Raw genomic sequence first — 18670 nt, 5'->3', positions numbered from 1 at the left:
TCATCCCCAATCTTTTCTAAGTATGGCATCATTTCTAAGTATGGGAAACTCATCCCCAATCTTTCTTTCTAAAACAACTTCTGGCACAGAGAAAACTACAAACTATAAAAAAGGGTCAATTCATCCAAGAAAGCCATTCATAATTCATGGGTAAATTCAGATTTAAAGCTGATTTGTGAGCAAATTTAAGTAATTTCAGATGCCTAAGTGAAAATAGGTTGGGTAGCTTAGAAAGAAAGAAAGCTATGAAAAGAAAAAATATGACACTATATAAATTTTGTAACTTGAAAGGTTTCTTAACCTTCTTGGTCTTAGCTTTAATAGCATCTGACTAGACAGAAGAAGTGTTACATATATTATCTCAGAAGTTAGAAAACATGTACCTAATACAAGGGGAAAACGGAAAAATACATTTTTCCCCCTGGGATCTGCTCTCAAAAGTTCTGTTCATTGTAATCTCCAAAACAAGAGAAAATGTGGTCTTCAGGTTTCTTACAATACACATATAAAAAGCCACACTAAATTCTACAAGTCAAAAATAAGAGAGAGAAAAGCACCCACTTAACCCTGAAATGTTGTGAGCCCCTTCAGATTGTAAACCTCTAAATTGTAGCTTCATGCCTAAATCCGGCACCAAAGGAAGAAACAGATATTTCCTTTCGCGAAACGTGTGACGGTACCTTCCCCACAAAAGCGTCCGCATTTGGGGCAGGGAGGGGGAGAAAGCCGAGGTGATGTAGCAGAGCGGACCAAAAGACGACAGGTGGCGCTGTCTCAGAAGAGCACAGGCAAAGAGCATCGAAGCCGGAGCTGCCGAGGATCACCAGAAGCAGCAATCGCGGCGTCGAAGCGGACGCGTTTTTAGACGCGGATCCCTCCGCTGGTCTTCTCCGCGGTGAGACGCGCTGCGGGACAATGGAAACACAGGCGCAAGGTGCGTGGCTTAGCTGGACCTCCTGGGGAAGCCGCGTGCGTTTGTTTCCCTTCTTCTTGTCAGAGATTTCCAGTCTCTTCTTTCTCTCCCCACCCTCCCCAATTCGCTTCCGGCTCGGTATTGGTTTTTTTTTTTTTTAGGGAGGAGGAGTGGGTGGCAATCCTCAGGCTGGTCACCCAAAGCTTAGACCTCTTACTCTGGTTGCAACAAGCAGAGAAAGTTCTGAAAAAGGTTCCTCTTGCAGAATAATCCTCGTCGTAATAGATGAGAGAGAAAGGCACGGCGTAGAATAAACCAGCGCTTCTTTTCTGCGGAGCTTCGAAGGTTCGGAAGTAGAACCTTCGAAGTTTTATTTTAAGATACTTTATTTTATTTATTTATTTATTTTGGAGTGAGGTCCCTTGAATAGCTTAAAGCTGGGGGTTTTTTTAAAAAGAAAGTTGACAATCCCGCATGGCTCGATCGGTTGCTTTTGCCAAAGAACTACTTAGCTTGAACCCCTAAGCGGTCTCCTGATGAGAAAAACTACTAAGATGTTGTTCTTCTGGGTCTCTCTAAGTCCAACGTAAGGCCGGCTTTTTCGGCAACAAGACCATGCTCTCGTTTGGCGCCGTGTAGCAAAAAGCCCTGAGGTGGCGTTCTCCGTTACTTTTACTCTCCCGTCAAGAGGCGCAGCCTGGTAAATATAGATTCTCTCCCATGACAGTTTCCCCCTGAAAAGGCTCAGGTGTATCCTTAAAACGTGCATTCAAATACAGTAAAAGTTTTTTTTTTAAAGCCTCTGATTTTCTTCTTTATCATTTTGCATTATTAGAGTTTTTGCCAATTGCAAAGCAAAACTCCTTTGTTGATTTGGTGAATAGAAATCAACGAGCGTTTTCTATGAGCGTCGGAAAGGCTCTTATTTTCAAATTACCTTCTAAGTTTCGCGCCCCCCTCTTCCCGAATGGAATACAATTTTAGTGTATTAAACACAATTGTTTCCATAAGAGCTAATTACAGCACTGTCTCTTAAGGAGTTTTGCGTGTTTTGCTGTGTAACAGGTTTGGCAATAAAAAGTAAATGTCAGAATCTCTCTTTAAATCTTGGTTCCTTGTACCACTTGCTTCTTTTTGGTCTGTGAACTTTATGGACCAGAGCTTGTATTTGCTGTTTCTGTTTACAGCCCTTATTTTATGCCTGCATTTTTTTAATAAATGCCTCTTATTAGTGGAGAGAGATCTAGTTAAATTAAGAACTCTTCCATGGAGAATTTGCTAAGTAATGACCTCTGTCCTATTACAGAGACCCTCTTCTTGTGACTCCATTAGTTACTTCAATATCATTTTCTAAACCTAAGAAATAATCGAGGATGCCTTTTTATATTACTCTTTTTTTAAAGGGTATCATGTCCTTAGAGAAAATCCAATAAATTTTAGCCAGTGCCATTTGCCATTTTGCATACATGCCTGAATATTTCTGAAAGAAACTAATTGTATAATATTCTGCCAATGAATTTATTATAGGGATAATTCCACACTGCCATCTTGTGAGTAAAAAAATGAACATTGGAAACAAGTTTGCAAAATAAGAGAAGTTGTTTTAAGGGAATATATTCACTCATTATTGTTTAGTTTTTAATAAAGGGATTGAATGTAATTTTGCACAATATCATGGTTGAATAATTATATTTCTACCAAGAACTCATTGTGCTGAGTGAGATTTCTTTTCAAGTAAAACATGCATTGCATCAGACTGAAAAAGTGTACAATAGATGCAGTTTAAACATGAATGTTTTGATAATGCATGCAATTATTCTGAAATAATTGAAAGAAACTTGTTTCGCTGTGTGGATTCCACTTCAGAGTTATTGTGAGTTGCAGCTCTCAGCTTTGTGTTAAAACTCATGGATTTGAGTGGGAAGAGCATGGTTTAGATGCTAACTTCTCACATTATTAACCTTAGACTATGATGTGTAAACTGACATGCTAGTGATCATCCAGAAAAATCAGTTGCTGATTTCTGGATGGGGCAGATTTTTTAATGAATGCCTTCTCTGACAAATTCATAAAGCTTTTCCTCTCAACATATTCACAGGTATGAGAGAGATTTGTGAGTGATAACAATTTTATTTTGGAGTTCTGTTCTATGTGGTATTTAATTACTATTTATTAAGCTAAATAATTGACCATTAGGACACCTTCAGTTCATTTTTTGAATAGAAAGTTGCCAAAATTATTTCAAAGTTAAACCTTGTTGAGAAGGATTACCCAGAATTCATGTAATGCTTCTGCTGCCTGCTAATATGCTTCCCACACATTATGAGGTGTTAATGTAAAGCCTATAAAAGATTCTTTAATGTTTATTGTTCTGAGTTATGAAAAGGTTGCAAGGAAAATAAAACATGGTATAGTTCAGTACCTCCTGAGGGAATAAGCATATTGAAGTACCAGGCATTCTTCTGAAATCTTTTGTAGAGTTTTATGAAGGATTTTGAATAGTGATGAAAAGATTTTGAACTGTGGGTTCTCAGTTTCTTGAACAATTCTTATTCAGACTTTACCATAATGGTGTTTGTTTACCATTTTCACTTTCTGCCCACTTGATATATGATATCCATCTAATATTGGAGGGTTCTTCCAGAATAAAAAGGTAACTTCCTCACAAAAGATCGTTAGAAATGGGTTCCAACATTTAATGGGTATATCTGCTTTTGTAGTAGTTGAATGTTCACAATTCCTAATGGATGAAAAGCAAAATGTTTTTGAAGAAAAACAAAGCAAGTCAAATTGCCTCTTGAAAAAGCACCTTTGGATAACCATGACCTGGATCACTGAGAATTTCCATAGACAAAAATCAAGATGGCAGCCTCAACTACACAATCAGAGATCCATCGTTTTTACATATATCACGATGTGAAATGTAAATGTACATAAATTATAAATGTGGAATGCATGTAAAAAGGGAACAGGGCTTTGGATGCATGGGTTTGATGGCCATCTTTTTAAATACCATCCCTGTGGATACCCCTTCTCCCATGCTAAATTAGTGACAGGTATTAGTCAGTGCTGCTGTATGCTAGTGATTCAGCATTTCTGTCATTTATCCAAGTGGGAGAGCTCTAATGGAATATTGTGCTTCATTATAACCAGTGACTCCAAAACCAACACTACGCTCTTCTTGGGAGGCTTAGTTGCATTAACCTCAGTGGCAAATTAGAAATAATAAATCTGAACAAGTTCCAGTTTTTAAATACCTTGGCATAATTTCCCAGGCTGCAGAAACTAGAGGGAACAAATCAGATCCATCTTTGCCAAAGCTAACAGCAGTGTTAAGGCAATTCTAGGCCTTTTCCTTTCTAAAGTGGGTAGATGCATGCTTGCCACCGCTGAGTTTTTAAAAGCTAAAATTATATCCCAGATGTCCTACAGTGCTTCTGTGTGCATTTACAGTGAACTACAAGCCCCAAGACATTGTTGAGTCTTAAGTTTTTATGAACACTGTTCAAGGTCCCATACTGTGTCTCAAATGCCTTAATCTGCATGGAAACCCTTTGGAGGCGAGAGGCCACATTTGCCTGCTCTTTTACTAGTTTTTTGTTCTCTAATGGCTCACTGACCCTGCTAATTCTCCTTGATGAATTTTCATCAAAGTGGAAAATGAAAACTCTTAGCTGACTTGTGTGGTTACAGCCTGTCTTTTTTTCTACTTCCCCTGGATTTAAAGAAAACTGCCATGAAAAAACTCTTGGAAAGTTTTCAATATCACGTGGCAGAAGGATTTGGGCACTTTAGCCAATCACCCACTAGTAGGCTTCAGTCCAAAACTACTTTATATTTCCAACAGCTTATTTATCCTTATTTGTCCAGCATACTGCGAAGTGTTTACTTTGTCTCATGTCAGTGCTTTACCTTCTGCTGTATTAGAAGGGAGGTTCTGTTCAGTAGAATCCCATTCACCAAGAAATGCAGCCCTTGTAACTCACGTTTTCTTTTGTTGCTTTTGCAATAATGTATGTCCTGGTAAATGGCAGAAGTCTCCCATTTCCTGCTTGCAAACAACCAAGAAGGAACCTATTGCCTAATATGAGAAACAAAATGCTAGATTAAAATAGCCATGGCCTGATCCAATATAGTTTATACTTGTAGAGGAAATTATTGTGCATCTAAAAGCTATTAGTGCCGAGTGAAATATAATAAATGACTATGTTTATTTCTTATTTATTTGATGCATGTCTTCATTCTACCAATGAATAATACTCAAGGCAGCTAGCAGTAAAAAAAAAACACACACAAAAAATGCCTAATCAAATTTTGGATTCTCGTATTTCATGGAAAAATGTGAACTGATTATATTTATATCATTTCTGTTAACCTAGCTCATATTGCTGTATAATGTTTACTTCACTGGTACAGCAAGCTTTGCCTAATTAAAGCTACAGTCCTAATCAGCTACATTACTATGTGGCTTCCACTAAGAGCAAGCAGTAAATTTAGTAACAAGTCTCAAACTCCTTTGTATATTGTTACTTGATTTAATTATTTGGATGCCATCAAGTTGGGTTCAGCCATTGGCAAGTCCAAGAATCAATGTCCACCATCTCAAACTGATCTGAAAACCTGTATATCTTTTAAGGGGTAACACTGATCTCTTGATCCCACCCGTACTTGTTGTCTTTCCTTTCTTCTACTTGCGAATCATATTTGCTTTTTCTACTTCATCATACATTTGCATTACATGCCCCAAAATTAGTTTCTGCATGCTACTCATCACTTCAAGGGATCAGTCAGTCTTTATTTAATCCAGGACTGATTGATGGGTTCTTTTAGTAATTATTAATCCATAATTGAAGGCATCTGGGTTCCTGCTCTCTCTTAATAAACAGCTTTTACAATTATTCATTGTTAGGGAAAAAACATTCCTTTATCTTTATTTTATCATTCTGATCTTTGTCATAGAAATATTCTTCCTGCATTAGTTTGTTCATATTTAGCTATTCCTGACCCAAGAAGACAACATTCACTTCTTTGCCATAAACTACAAAGCTATTGCAAAAAACTGGGTGACTGGTAGATGGCAGCAAAGAGATGAAGGTATAGCACCATAAAGACAGTTTGTTTCTATCCTTAGAAGTAAGAGCTGGTGTATCATAATACTGACTCTTTTCACCTCCAAAATCTATGTTCTGAGAATGAATTGTGTTATCTTTTCTGAACTTTTTAATTGTTCTGAAAAGCTGATTCCGTTTCTTTTATACTGTTAATATTAGTCTGTTTGATCAGTTACAGAGAATTGGTCTTCTTACTGTTCTCAGTGTCTGGTTTATCATTGAAATAAAGTGGTGTGGTGCAGAAAAAGTATTTTCAGAAGCATAATGTTGCTACATCACTTTTAATATTAAACAACCATGTAGTAGCAGTTTGCTTTACAAGATCTATATTAGTTTAAGGCACAGAACAAGAAGTACAGTAACTTTGTATGATGTTATTGCATATAAAGACAGGAAATGATGTAATTGGCTTTAATTTCCCTTAAGGTTGACATTTCAATCAGAATACACAAAGAAATGTGAAGGCATTTTGTAACATACCTGAACTGAATAGCTCTTTGGAAATTACACAGATGCTCTGTTTCCTTCCATTTCTTTGTCATTTCTTTTGAATGTACTTTGTGCCATTTAAATCATCATAAGATCTAAATTAATGAGCTGTACAAAATAATGACTATGAGGGAAGGTTGCGTATATGATGTAGAAAAATGAATTTTAGACCTGGCAGCAAAGAATTGAACATATGTTAGTTGGTCAACATGTACTGTTCTCTTCAGAAAATTTGGATCCAATATATTACAGCATGTCTACAATCTTTAAGCTTCATACATTTTCACCATGTCTCAAGAACCTTTGGTTCTATTTTTAAAACTATATTCAAGCCATCTATTATAAAATCTTCTTTATAATAGAGATGTCCAGTTCATCATCTGAATAAAGTAAGTCATAAGATCAAACAAGTTGACAGTCTACATGGAAAACTGGATATGAATCCTAAGGATAAGTCTTATCTGAGCTTGAGAATATTTACTAGATAGTCTTGGACAGCCTAATGTATATACAATTGTTTATGTTCTCTATTAACACAAGGAGCACACTCTATACTGTAAATTACTTAAATTGCTTCTATTCATGTTATAAATTTATTTCCAGAAAGCTGGACTTGTATGCCTATTTATACTTTCAAGATTTATACACTAGTGATCATTCCTTACAGCTAGTGCTTGACTGACATCAGCTCATTTAGTGGCCATTCAAAGTTATAACAGTGCTGGGAAAAGTGACTTATGACCTTTTTCACACTTATGTCCATTATTTTTCCCCATGTGATCCAGTGGTGGGATTAAAAAGTTTCCCCCACCAGTTCTGTGGGTGTGGCTTGGTGGGTGTGGCAGCAGGGGTGGGATTGCGCATGCACGCATTTTGCGCATGTGTGTGCCAAACACACACTTTGCACACACATTAAAACAGTAAAAACTAAGCTACTGAGCCTCTCAGCTGTTTAGCACAGCAATCCACTCTGCCATGCCAAATAGCTGAGAGGTTAAAAAAGACCTAGGAGCAGGAGCAACAGGTGGGCCCAACTGCAGAGTGTCAGACAGGCTCGGAGTGAACCAGTTCTCTGTCAGCTGATCTTTGGTGCTACCAGTACACCAGAACTGGGCCGAACCGGTAGAATACCACCACTGATGTGATCATGTTTTGTGACCTTGTGATTAGCAAAGTCAATGGGGAAGCCAGATTTACTTAATAACCATGTTATTAACTTAACAACTGCAGTGATTCACTTAACAACTATGGCAAGAAAGGTAATAAAATGGGGCAAAACTCACTTAACAAATGTCTCTCTTAGCAGCAGAAATTTTGGGCTCAGTTGTGGCTGTAAGTTGAGGACTATCTGTTATTGGTGTTATATTTGTGTCTCTCCACTCTCACTTGTCCAGGAAGACTCGGGAATCAAGCTTGCTTTGAAGGAGCCCTTATATTTTCACTCTTTTCTGAATTATTTACAAAGGTCTATTAGAAAAACAAACATTCCCTGAGACAGATGAAGACACTGTCACTGATGTTGACTTGACCAATGTGATTTCTGAAGAAGAGCGAGAAGAATTAAAAGTTGAAGTAATCAAGGTAATTTTATTTGACCTTTATCCATCATTTTAAATAAAATGATTTTTTAAAAGAATTCATTAGTTTTACTATTTTTTTTACTTTCTATTATTTTTGGTCACTTAGTTGTGTGAAACTATTGGATTATAATTAAAAGTAATCCTGGTTAAAACAGATTATCTGGATCATTGGGATTTAGATTCAAGTCTGGATATGGGATCAAAATTGCAATGGTTGCTCTTGTTCATAAACTTTGGTGCAACTGAGATAGAGGGATGTGGTTATCCCAATCCTCTTGGACACTATTAACCATGATATTGTTCACTTAGATCAGGGGTCAGCAATCTGTGGCTCTGGAGCCGCATGTGGCTCTTTCATCCCTCTGCTGCGGCTCCCTGCTGCCAATCACTTTTAGGAAAAAGGATGTTATGCTAGGAGGAGACTGTGGTGGGGAAACCGGACTTCCGGTCGGCAGAGGAAAACGGACGCTGTGCTAAGAGTAGACACTATGGTGGGGGAACCAGATTTCCAGTCAGCTCCAGAATTGAACGGGGGCTTCCGGTTAGGACTTTTTGTGGCTCTTTGAGTGTTTAAGGTTGCCGACCCGTCCTAGATTGTCTATCAGAATTGGGAAACGAGAGCTATTGTTCTTCAGTTGGCCACTTGAAAGTTCAGTTGGTCAGATTCAACATATCTTTTGGTGGGGCCATGCCACACCCATTAGTTTGAGGAACCAGGATTATCCATTTCTGGTCACTTGGTTATTTATTTGTATCTGTTTATTATTTATAAAATTGAGTCAAAATCAAGTACAAAGAATTTTATGTTTAGTTGTATAAGTGTTTCCTTCTCACTGACGTGAAGTCAGGTTAAGTTTATCCCAAAACCCAATTAATCTTATATACTATCACAAAGCAAGATACACTGCCATTGTAAATCATTACATTTACATGGAAATATAAAGTGCAATGCAAAATTTGAAATATCCTGCACTACACAGCTGTTCTAGCATTCCAGAATCAAACAGCTCCATGAGCTCAATAAACCATTTTCAAGTTTTAAATTTTCCTGGAATGGGTGAAATAGCATTGCATCTCTTCTAGTAAGGTTGAAACAAGCTGTTTCAAATCTAAAACTTTCCCATTCAAAACATTTGAGTACTTCTAGTATTATGATATCTGAATCTAATAGGGATTGAGCATATCTTCCTATGATACTTGACTTATCTATGCAAACATAGATAAAAGACAAAAGTGGATGGAACAGTTAAAATTAGTTGGCAAATAAACATAAAGCAGCCTGTTTGCCTGCTAATTATCCATAACAGCATCCTGTAAAAATCCTGAAATGAGCAAAGATTCTGTAAATATCCAGAAATCATGCACTAGTGAACTATGGATTGTTATACATAGGAATCTGTATATACACATGTCTCTTAAACAATGGTTGGGAAATTTAGATAAGACAGTCTGTAAACAATTTAAAAATGCATCATAAGTCAGCATGGTTAGAAGGAGGAGGTCTTAAAAAAGATCTAAGCTGAAAAATAATGGGGTGCAAAATTTAGGCTTATAATAAAATTAGCTGGTATAGATTGGAATTCTGCTTCATCTAGACCAGAGGTCTCCAAACTTGGCAACTTTAAGATTTGTGGACTTCAACACCCAGAATTCTTCAGCCAGCTATGCTAACTGGAGAATTCTGGGAGTTGAAGTCCATAAGTCTTCAAGTTGCCAATTTTGGGGACCCCTGATCTAGATATACCAGATCTGACCTGCAAAAATTTGGGTGAGCACTAATAATACCTTCAGAGTGCAATCTGCTGATCATTTTATTTCTGTAACCTGATCTGGTAGCCCCAACTTCATGTGTTATATTTATAATGTAGTAGAGTTGGTGAGGAGAAAGAGGAGCACGTATGAGTATAATATTTACAGTGTTTATTACTTTGGGAGAATGTAGTCAGGTTTAATAAACATCTTTAACTACTGACTTGCAAAGTTACGGAGAATCATAGCTTCCAATGGAAGGGTAACAACTAATCTAAATAAGCAAAAATTCATTCACTCTTCAGAAAATTGGTAAACTTGGAGAAGTTTCAAGTACTTCTGAAAGCAAATCTCCAGGGCACTTCTTTGAAACAATGAAGCACTATGGCATCTGAATGTTATGAATGTTCTAAGATCAGAATTGACCTAGATTCTATAATCACAGAGACTACAAAACAGTTTGCACCATGACATGTGCTTTAAGGATAAACTAGGAGTTCCGGTCTGCAGCACTTCGGGGCAGGCAGGAATCCGCGACTGTGCTCGGTTTTTGCCTGCGCTCTCTGCCGGAGTGCCCTGAGCCACCCGGCTTCAGGGCTAGCCACCTCCGTAGAAGGTGGCGAAGACAGGGGGGATCTGGCAGGGTCGAGAGATATCGCACCTCTCTTCTCTAGCCGGCTAAACCCCCTTTTCCGAAGGCAGCTGAGCGGTGGTCAGAAATGGCTGCCACATAGAAGTGCTCAGCCGGAAAAAGAAAGTGCAGGAGGAGTTGAGAAGAAGTGAAAGTTTTTTTGCTGACCGGGACAAAGCAACAGCAAAAGTACCCTGGAACCTAAAAATTTGTGAAAGATACATCGTTTCCAGAGATTTACAAGCGGTGAATGGAAATTTAAAGGGAAAAAAAAATATTTTTTTTCACTCTCCTTCCTAACGTGACAGCGAATAGAAAAGCAAGAGAAATAGGAAAAACCCGCATTGGCACTTATAGGTAATTAAATGCTAAAGGGATAAGGATTTCTGAATATTTAAAAAAATCTTTTTTGCTGTAAGTGGGAAGGGGGAGGAAAAGAATTGGAGCAGGATTTGGAAGTAAGGAGGAGATTGCGTAGACTCTTAAAGAATTATTAAATACTAACAAGACTTCTAAAAGATATATCTTAACTGGAACTTTGTAACTAAGCAGTAACCCCAGAAAGAGAAAGTGAAGAAAGAAGAAAGTGTTAAAAGAAACAGCCTATTTGGATTGTTTGGTGACTTTGGGACTTTTGGGAATTATTTTTGACTAAAAACACTTGGGTGGTTGTTTTGGAAAAAAATTTTTCTTCCTATAATGGCATCACTTGTGGATGAATTGAAAATTGAATACCAAAAATATAAAGAAGAAGAACTAAAAGGGAAAGACTCTCTTGGCATTCTTTTTCAATTTCTAGAAATGGCGATTTGCACTTATGAGAAACTGACTGCGCAACAAGATGATTGGGACAAAGAAGAAGCCATCTTTGATGATTAAGTAACTTCATTCGAGGAAGAAAGGGAGAAAGAGGAAAAGAAAAGGGGGACTTTAAGACTTGAAAAAACAACCAAAAAAGAGAAAAGTAAGGTGAAAAGTGGATATGATGTTAGAAAACAACAGAAAGGGGAAGGCAGAAGAAGAAAAGGGAGTGGAGAGACAAGGGGGTAAAAAGGGCAGGGAGAAGAACAAGGAAGGGATGAGAAGCCTTAATGGTGGGGAGCAAGATGTAAAGAAACAAGATTCATTTAGAGATAATGGGTAAACTTAATTGAAAAAGGGATTCTGCAAAAGTACACAAGATTGTATTTTTATATTTGTACTTAGAAATAATGTTAGAAAATTCGAAACAACGTGATTAAAAATGAGATAAAACATTTAGTGTAACTTAGTGAAATTTTTGTGAATAAAAAGAAGGCAATGAAATAAATGAGAGAATTGAACTAGGAGGAAATGGGAACATTTTAATGATACAATGATTTAAAATATGTGATATGGGGGGGGAAATAACTATGGAAAGTATAAGTGTCCCCATAAAAGTATGATATTCAATTGAAAAGTGATGTGTAAGATATAAATGAATGTTAATATTAATGATTAGATCTGTATTGGTATTGATAGTTGTTTTAATTATATTATATACTTATAATTTTTTTCTTTTTATAAAATGTAATGTGTAATTTTAGAATGTACTAAACAGAATCCCAATGGAAGTTATGTATTATATTAAGTATTATAAATTTAGGGGAAAGAGTCAAAGGCGTCACACTCCAATTAGTGTACAGGAGTTATCTAAAGAGAAAAGAGAAATAGATAGCTGGAAACAGAACAGACAAAGAATAATAAGTATTATGATCTGAACTGAGATGAGACTAATAAAATAAAACTAAGAAAGTTAAAAGAGGTGAGAAGCTATATAGAAAATGGAAAATGGTAATAAGATATGGAATGGTATATAAAATGAATATGAATTTGAATTTGTGTCTGTACGAAGAGATGTAACCCAGGATCAAGCAGCTTTCAGAAAAGATGTTTTATGTTTTTATGTTCTATGTTTTGTTTGTTTGTGTATTGTCTTTGAAAATCAATAAAATTTGTTTTTTAAAAAAAGATTGTTATACTAGGGTTATCACTAATTCAGAGTGATAGGCTGCTAAGATATTGTATGGTTGCTATAAATATCAGTCTAAATGATTTATTGCAAATGTTTAAATATTTTACTATGGATGGTTTATTGTTTTCTCCTGTTTTTATCATGGTTGTATAATTGCTGTAATTCCCCATAAACCATAAAGAAATCGGTGGCATAAAAATCTTATAAATAATCAATGATCAGCCTTTCTTTCCCTTGATACTTTAGGAATTCCAGGACTGTGGGTCCCTACCTTTGCACCCCTAAAGTCCAGCCTTACATAACCATTGCCGAGATTTGCCATATTGTGATGCCTATTTTTTAAAATTATAATAAGCCATTTGACTCCATCATTTCTGCATGAATAGTCATATTCATTAATTTTGGCATTCTTTAAATGAATATAAAAGCAATATATATATTTGGTAGGAATTCCGTTATCTGGCATTATTGTACTTGAGGAAAGTGTGCCACTTAAAATTAATGGGCATGAACAACAAGGAGCGATGATCCAAGCTTTTCCTTTGCTTTATTCCTTATACGCAGCTAGAGGATGAAATTGCAACTTTACGCCAAGTTTTAGCAGCCAAAGAGAAGCACCTTGTGGAAATAAAGCAAAAACTGGGCATCAATCTGATGAATGAGCTGAAGCAGAACTTCAGCAAAAGTTGGCATGACGTGCAAACTACCAGTGCGTGAGTGCAAATTCAGTCTCTTCTTTCCTCTGGGTATTAACTCATTATCACTTGCATGGGCAATCCAGAACTTGGGGTAGAACCAATTTGATTTCCACAACTTGATGTTCGTCTACCGCTCTTATTATGACTCTACTTGGAACGCTGTTTCGTTGGCTTGGTCTTCCTCAAGGAACCCTTCTGAAGTTCAACACCAAAGAACTATCAAGTCTGCCAATTTACCGTATTTCCCCATGTATAAGCCACCCCTTTTTTCCAAAATTTTCAAGCCCAAAAAGTAGGGGGGTGGCATATACAAAGCAGGTACACTTTTTATACGTGAAAAATGCATAAAATAATAAAGTGGGAATAAACTGGTTTTCCAGCAGTATGCTATACTTTTTTGTAAAAATTGTACGTGATGATACAATTACGAGTGCGAGTACGCGATAGAAATGCATACGCTAGGCATCGGCCTGAATGCTTCGTTCCTACTCTCGTTCCGATGCGTAGATTGCTAGCGTCGCCCGCACCGCTTTCGGCGTCATGACCGAAGTTGTAGATCTAGACGTCGAATTTTGTTTCTTTGTAAATTTTCTTTCTTCATAACTTGTTTCTCTAATAAAATATTTTTTTCAAAACTTCACAGTCCAAAAATTGGGGGGGTGGCTTATACAAAGGGGGTGCTTATACATGGGGAAATATGGTATGCTCTTAAAAATAATCGTGGAATGCCTGGCTTATGTGGGATGCTTTGCCTCTTTTGGGGGGAGATGGGGTTGTTGTTTTAGCTATCACCTCTCAGTGAAAATCTATTAAAACTAATTTGTCAGGTATAGAAAAGACTGAGCCTCCTAGGTTGCAAGGTTGCATTGAGGTATAGGGAAACCTCCCTTTTTGATATATTAATTGAAGGAAATATACTTGGGCACTTTAGAATGAATAATTGGATATTCTTTGGACAAACTAACTCCATTTGACTTTCAAAGAATGCATTGTAGATAGATGGGCCTATCTGAGTCCAAGGAGGTATATATTTTAATGACAGCACCAGCAATTTAATGGATAGGAATTTTTTTAAAAAAACCCATGCGATATTGCTTGCATCACTTTTCAGTTTTTGCATTATCTCTCTGCAAAGAAGCTAGTTTCACACACACTTTTGTAATGCATGACAGGCACCCAAATGATACACCAGACTTTGTTTTTTTTCAATTAGTCTTTATTAATTATAATAACCTATTGAAGTTTTTAGATTCTGGGAGCAGGTAAAGCATTTCTTTCTGCCTCTATATTGTTTCAAACTTTAATCAGTTACCCAATATTCATAATGCAATACATGCACTTGGAAACTTCTCTTTTCAAATTACTATCTTACCTGTTCATAGCAAATGTTAATATTTTGCAGACTCTTACTGCAGTACAAATGTTAAGATTTAAATCTACTACATGCGTAGTTTCCTATTTAATCTAGTCATCCACTTTCAAAAGATATGATTCTGATGATTACTTTATTGTTGCCTAGAAACTTTTAAGTTGATTAAGGCTCAGTTGGACTTAAGACTGAAATTAATTGAAAGAATCCTTCCTCATGGGAGAATTTTTCTGCATACACGCTGAGACTAATAAGACAATTTGAAAGGTTGGACACAAGAGGGCACCAGATGTTAAAAGAAGTGTTTGATATATCTGTGCAAGAAGTTTTTAAATTATTCAACCTTATATCAGAATCAGAAGGTGTTATGGAAGAGGAACAAGCCTGTTGCTTAAAACTGAAGTTGACTTAGATGTGCATTTAAAAATTACAGCCTATCAGAAAGAGATGGAAATAATGGTTTACAAATCAAATTGGATGATGACTTAAGCATTACAAAAAGATAAACACATAATAATCAGAAGAGTGAGGTCGAATACTATCCTATACTGGATTTACAAAAGGGATGTTGGAGTTATCCCTTAAAATTGGGAGTGGATTGATCAAAATTGGTTAGAAGGAAACACAGTTGTCTAATTCTCAACATTTATTTCTGGAGATTCTGATCCAAAAGTTTTTCAGTTGTTTTCTAAATGTTTGAGTCATTGACAGATATTTTGGGATGCTCATTGATATAATCATGATCAATGGGCACTCCATAATCACAGGGAATAAAGGTAGTACAAACATGACACCTTAGCGGATTCTTTGTATTATTATTGTTTGTTGATAGTATATCCTGTTTCTCTTAATGATGTGCTTTTTTATTTCACTTTATTCTTTCATTTCTCCATTTCTCTAGGTCACAATTGTTTTCATTTTAAGATTTAATAGAAAAAAAGAAATATATTGAATTGAATTATAATTAGTGAACTGGGTTTTACTGTTTGGTAAACCAACTATATATAAATTATATATAGTTGTATATATATAATTTATATATATAAATTATAAATTATATAGATTGATGCCATCGGCTTGCTCAGTATTTTTACAGAGGGTCACAGTAAAAGAAAGAATAATAGTAATAGTGTTTGAGTATGAATATATATCTCCAGTGTAGGTAGAAAGGTAAAAGGTAAAGATAAATTATAAGATATGAATGAGCATACTCAGCAGATACAATTGACTAAAACTGACTTGTTGGTTTCTAGATTTTAAAACAGATTTGCAGCTGCATTGAAAAATGGAAACATAGCAGGTTGAAAGCATATCCTATAAATCAGTTACGTGCAAATTTAAGAGGATTGTGACATGTATTCTGTTGGCTGTTTTAAGAGGAAAAGCAGAATTCCTTTTAATATGAATCTGTTCAATTAACTCTGTAGTTAGTGAGCTGTGACTGAAATGGCTATTGTTTATTTTTTTCTAATGTTGATATTGTAGTTGACATTTTATTTTTGAAATGTTCAATGCAATAATCTTGAGTTTGAGAAACTAGCTTACCCATAGCCATCAAATGAATTTCCTAGCTATGTGATAATTTTAACCAGTATAATGCTTTATGCATCTGTACAACACAGATCAATTTGGCTGATGTGCATCATACCAAGGAACTTTGATGGCCTGATATGTATGTAGTGATATTTGGGGATGCAGGCTGTTGCTCACTCTTCAACCAATCTTCACAAACTCCAGTATAAGACAGTAGAATTCTAGACTGTTTCTCTTTTAGCTAAGTAATCATATTTTTACTCCCCCCCCCATTTCATTCATCAGTATGTAATTGATAAGTAGCAATTAACGTATTAATGAAATTCAAGTCATATGTTATTTTAGTGTGAAATGAATCTCCTACAGAAGTTGATGTATAAGTTCTTGCTCTTTCTAGTTTCGAGCATTATTTAGTAAAGGCTGTAAGCTTTGAAAATCACTTGATAGTGTTTTGTGGGAGCAGAAATACAGTGCTCTGAAATCTCTCAAAACAGTGCTGTCTTTTTCAGTTTTTTATGTGATTCTCAAAAAATGTGGATACTTTAATAAGTGACTTCTTAAAGCATTCATATCTTCATTGCAATTCATTAAAGTGACCATATTATTTTTCAAATTTGCATGGAAAAGCTATTAGCATTTTCAAACAATGCATAGCCCTATGCACTGAATAATTTGAAAGAATGACTAACCCATTTTAGACCTACATACAATTCGTTCACTCTTTTGTAAGTGAGTTTGCACTTTGGCTCTCAATTCCTGTAACAATGTTGGCTTCTTGCTTTCAGTTTATCATATCCTGATATCGTAAGGGCATAAAAATGAATCTAGTTCTTAATTAGTATTGTTATTAATGCTATGCTAGGTATAAGAAGACTCAAGAAACTTTGACTCAAGCAGGGCAAAAGGCCACAGCAGCCATCAGCAACGTTGGAACAGTTATCAGCAAGAAGTTTGGAGATATGAGGTATGCCAGTATGGATTTAATTTAAAGGATGAAATTTAGTTCCTCCTGGTTATTCTTCAATTTACTAGCTTTACAAAATTGAATAATAGTTAAATTAGCTTTCATTTTTCCTGTTTTATCATAAAGTAAATTGCTACCTTAGTAAGATACGTTTCTGATTTAACTCCTAGACAATGGAACCAAAGAGCTTACAAGTCCAGTTTGCTAATTCTTACTAGTAAATGTATAGTTGGGCCACAAAAACTGTATTACATTAATTCTTTTCATGGATGAAATTTTAAAAACAAATATTTTGAAGAATAATTATCTATGGTGATTCTCAATCATCCAAGTCATGATCCCAAAGATACTTTTTCAAAAGGCAACTGGGTTTGAAGTCAGAACTGAAGAGTTTCGTGGCTGAGAAGTGAAACATCTTCGGGGAAAAAAACTTAAGTCCTTTGAAAAAGCACCTTTGGGATGAAGGAAGAATAACAAGTTTACCACCAAACTTTTACAGAACTTGTAAAACTGTCAGGATCTTCATTCATCATTTTCAGTGGACTGCTCCATGGTGGATCTTTTCAATCAGAGCCGTCTTTCATAGAAAATCAGGTTTTATTATTAGACATTTCAGGGTTGAACAGACTGTTGAATAGCAAGGTTCCAGGTTTATAAGCTTGTTAGGCAACTAGTTTTAATTTTGTATTTGCTTTGTTACTTATTGCCAAGGTTTTAGCAGTTGGATAGGAATGAGGTGAAAGACATTGGAGATAAGTCCCAGATGAAAGGATTAACAACCTTTTTCAAAGAGAGAGTTCCTAATCTTCAAAACAATAGCTGGCAGTAAAGCAAGTTGCCCATGGCTTGACCTATAGATTGCAAGTTATATTCTATCATCTTAAGTGGAACATCCTATGTTGACGTTAATTTATATTGTCGGATCTGAAACTTCTCCAATTCATTATTGAGTATTGACACTTTTTGATCTCCAGCTCAAACAAAGCCAGTCTTGGGTAATTTTTGCCCAAGTTGTTTTGCCCAAACTGTTGACTTTGCCTTCGCTATGTCCCCATCCCCACTCCCTGGAAAAGAATTATTTGAATGAAGATAATTTACTGTGCAGCTCTCTAATATAATCCCAACTAATAGTAGGTACATTTTACCATAGTTATTTGCCACTTGATAATGTTGCACAAAAGAGTTGTGTATAGTTTGTTCTTAAAAATAGTGGAGATCTTATATGAATAGCAAGCTTTGATAAAAGTAAAGATAAATATGTCACATTAAAATGCTATTATATGATATAAATATTCTTATATTAATGATAAAACTGGATAATTTTTATAGCACCAGGTTCAGGAAATGGATGATTATGTGCCATCAAATCTGTGTTGATTCTAAGTGATCACATAGATTGATTATCTCCATGTTTATATCATCAGGGACTCCATGAGGGTGGTATGAGGGCCTGACGTCCATAGGTGGGGGTTGTGCTTACAGCCCAACACCGTGCAGGACATTTGGCATTTGCTAGAGAACACCAAGATTGGCAAATTTGTCACTGTGCTCTTCACAGATGAAAGCAGGTTCACACTGAGCACATGTGGCAGATGTGGCAGGATCTGGAGACGCCGTGGAGAATATTCTGCTGCCTGCAA

The 18670-nt window shown here is 36.0% G+C and overlaps 1 protein-coding gene across 3 annotated transcripts in view; it reads left to right on the top strand.

Annotated features, from left to right (window-relative positions):
• Window positions 1–785: 785 nt before the first annotated feature.
• TPD52L1 (TPD52 like 1) overlaps window positions 786–18670 on the top strand; it is a 27814-nt gene continuing 9929 nt past the window's right edge. For 2 of the 3 annotated variants that reach the window (XM_087941602.1, XM_087941594.1), the window contains exons 1-4: window positions 786–934; window positions 7979–8094; window positions 13031–13179; window positions 16929–17030. In XM_087941602.1, the coding sequence (XP_087797728.1) occupies window positions 916–934; window positions 7979–8094; window positions 13031–13179; window positions 16929–17030 (386 nt within the window). In that variant the 5' untranslated portion in view covers window positions 786–915. The remainder of the gene's footprint in view (window positions 935–7978; window positions 8095–13030; window positions 13180–16928; window positions 17031–18670) is intronic. The other variant, XM_087941611.1, reaches the window with a different exon arrangement.

This window comes from Pseudonaja textilis, chromosome 1 (genome assembly GCF_049901715.1).
Source record: "Pseudonaja textilis isolate UNSWEBS1 chromosome 1, rPseTex1.2, whole genome shotgun sequence".
NCBI lineage: Eukaryota > Metazoa > Chordata > Lepidosauria > Squamata > Elapidae > Pseudonaja > Pseudonaja textilis.
This window is presented reverse-complemented; position numbering and strand designations above follow the sequence as displayed.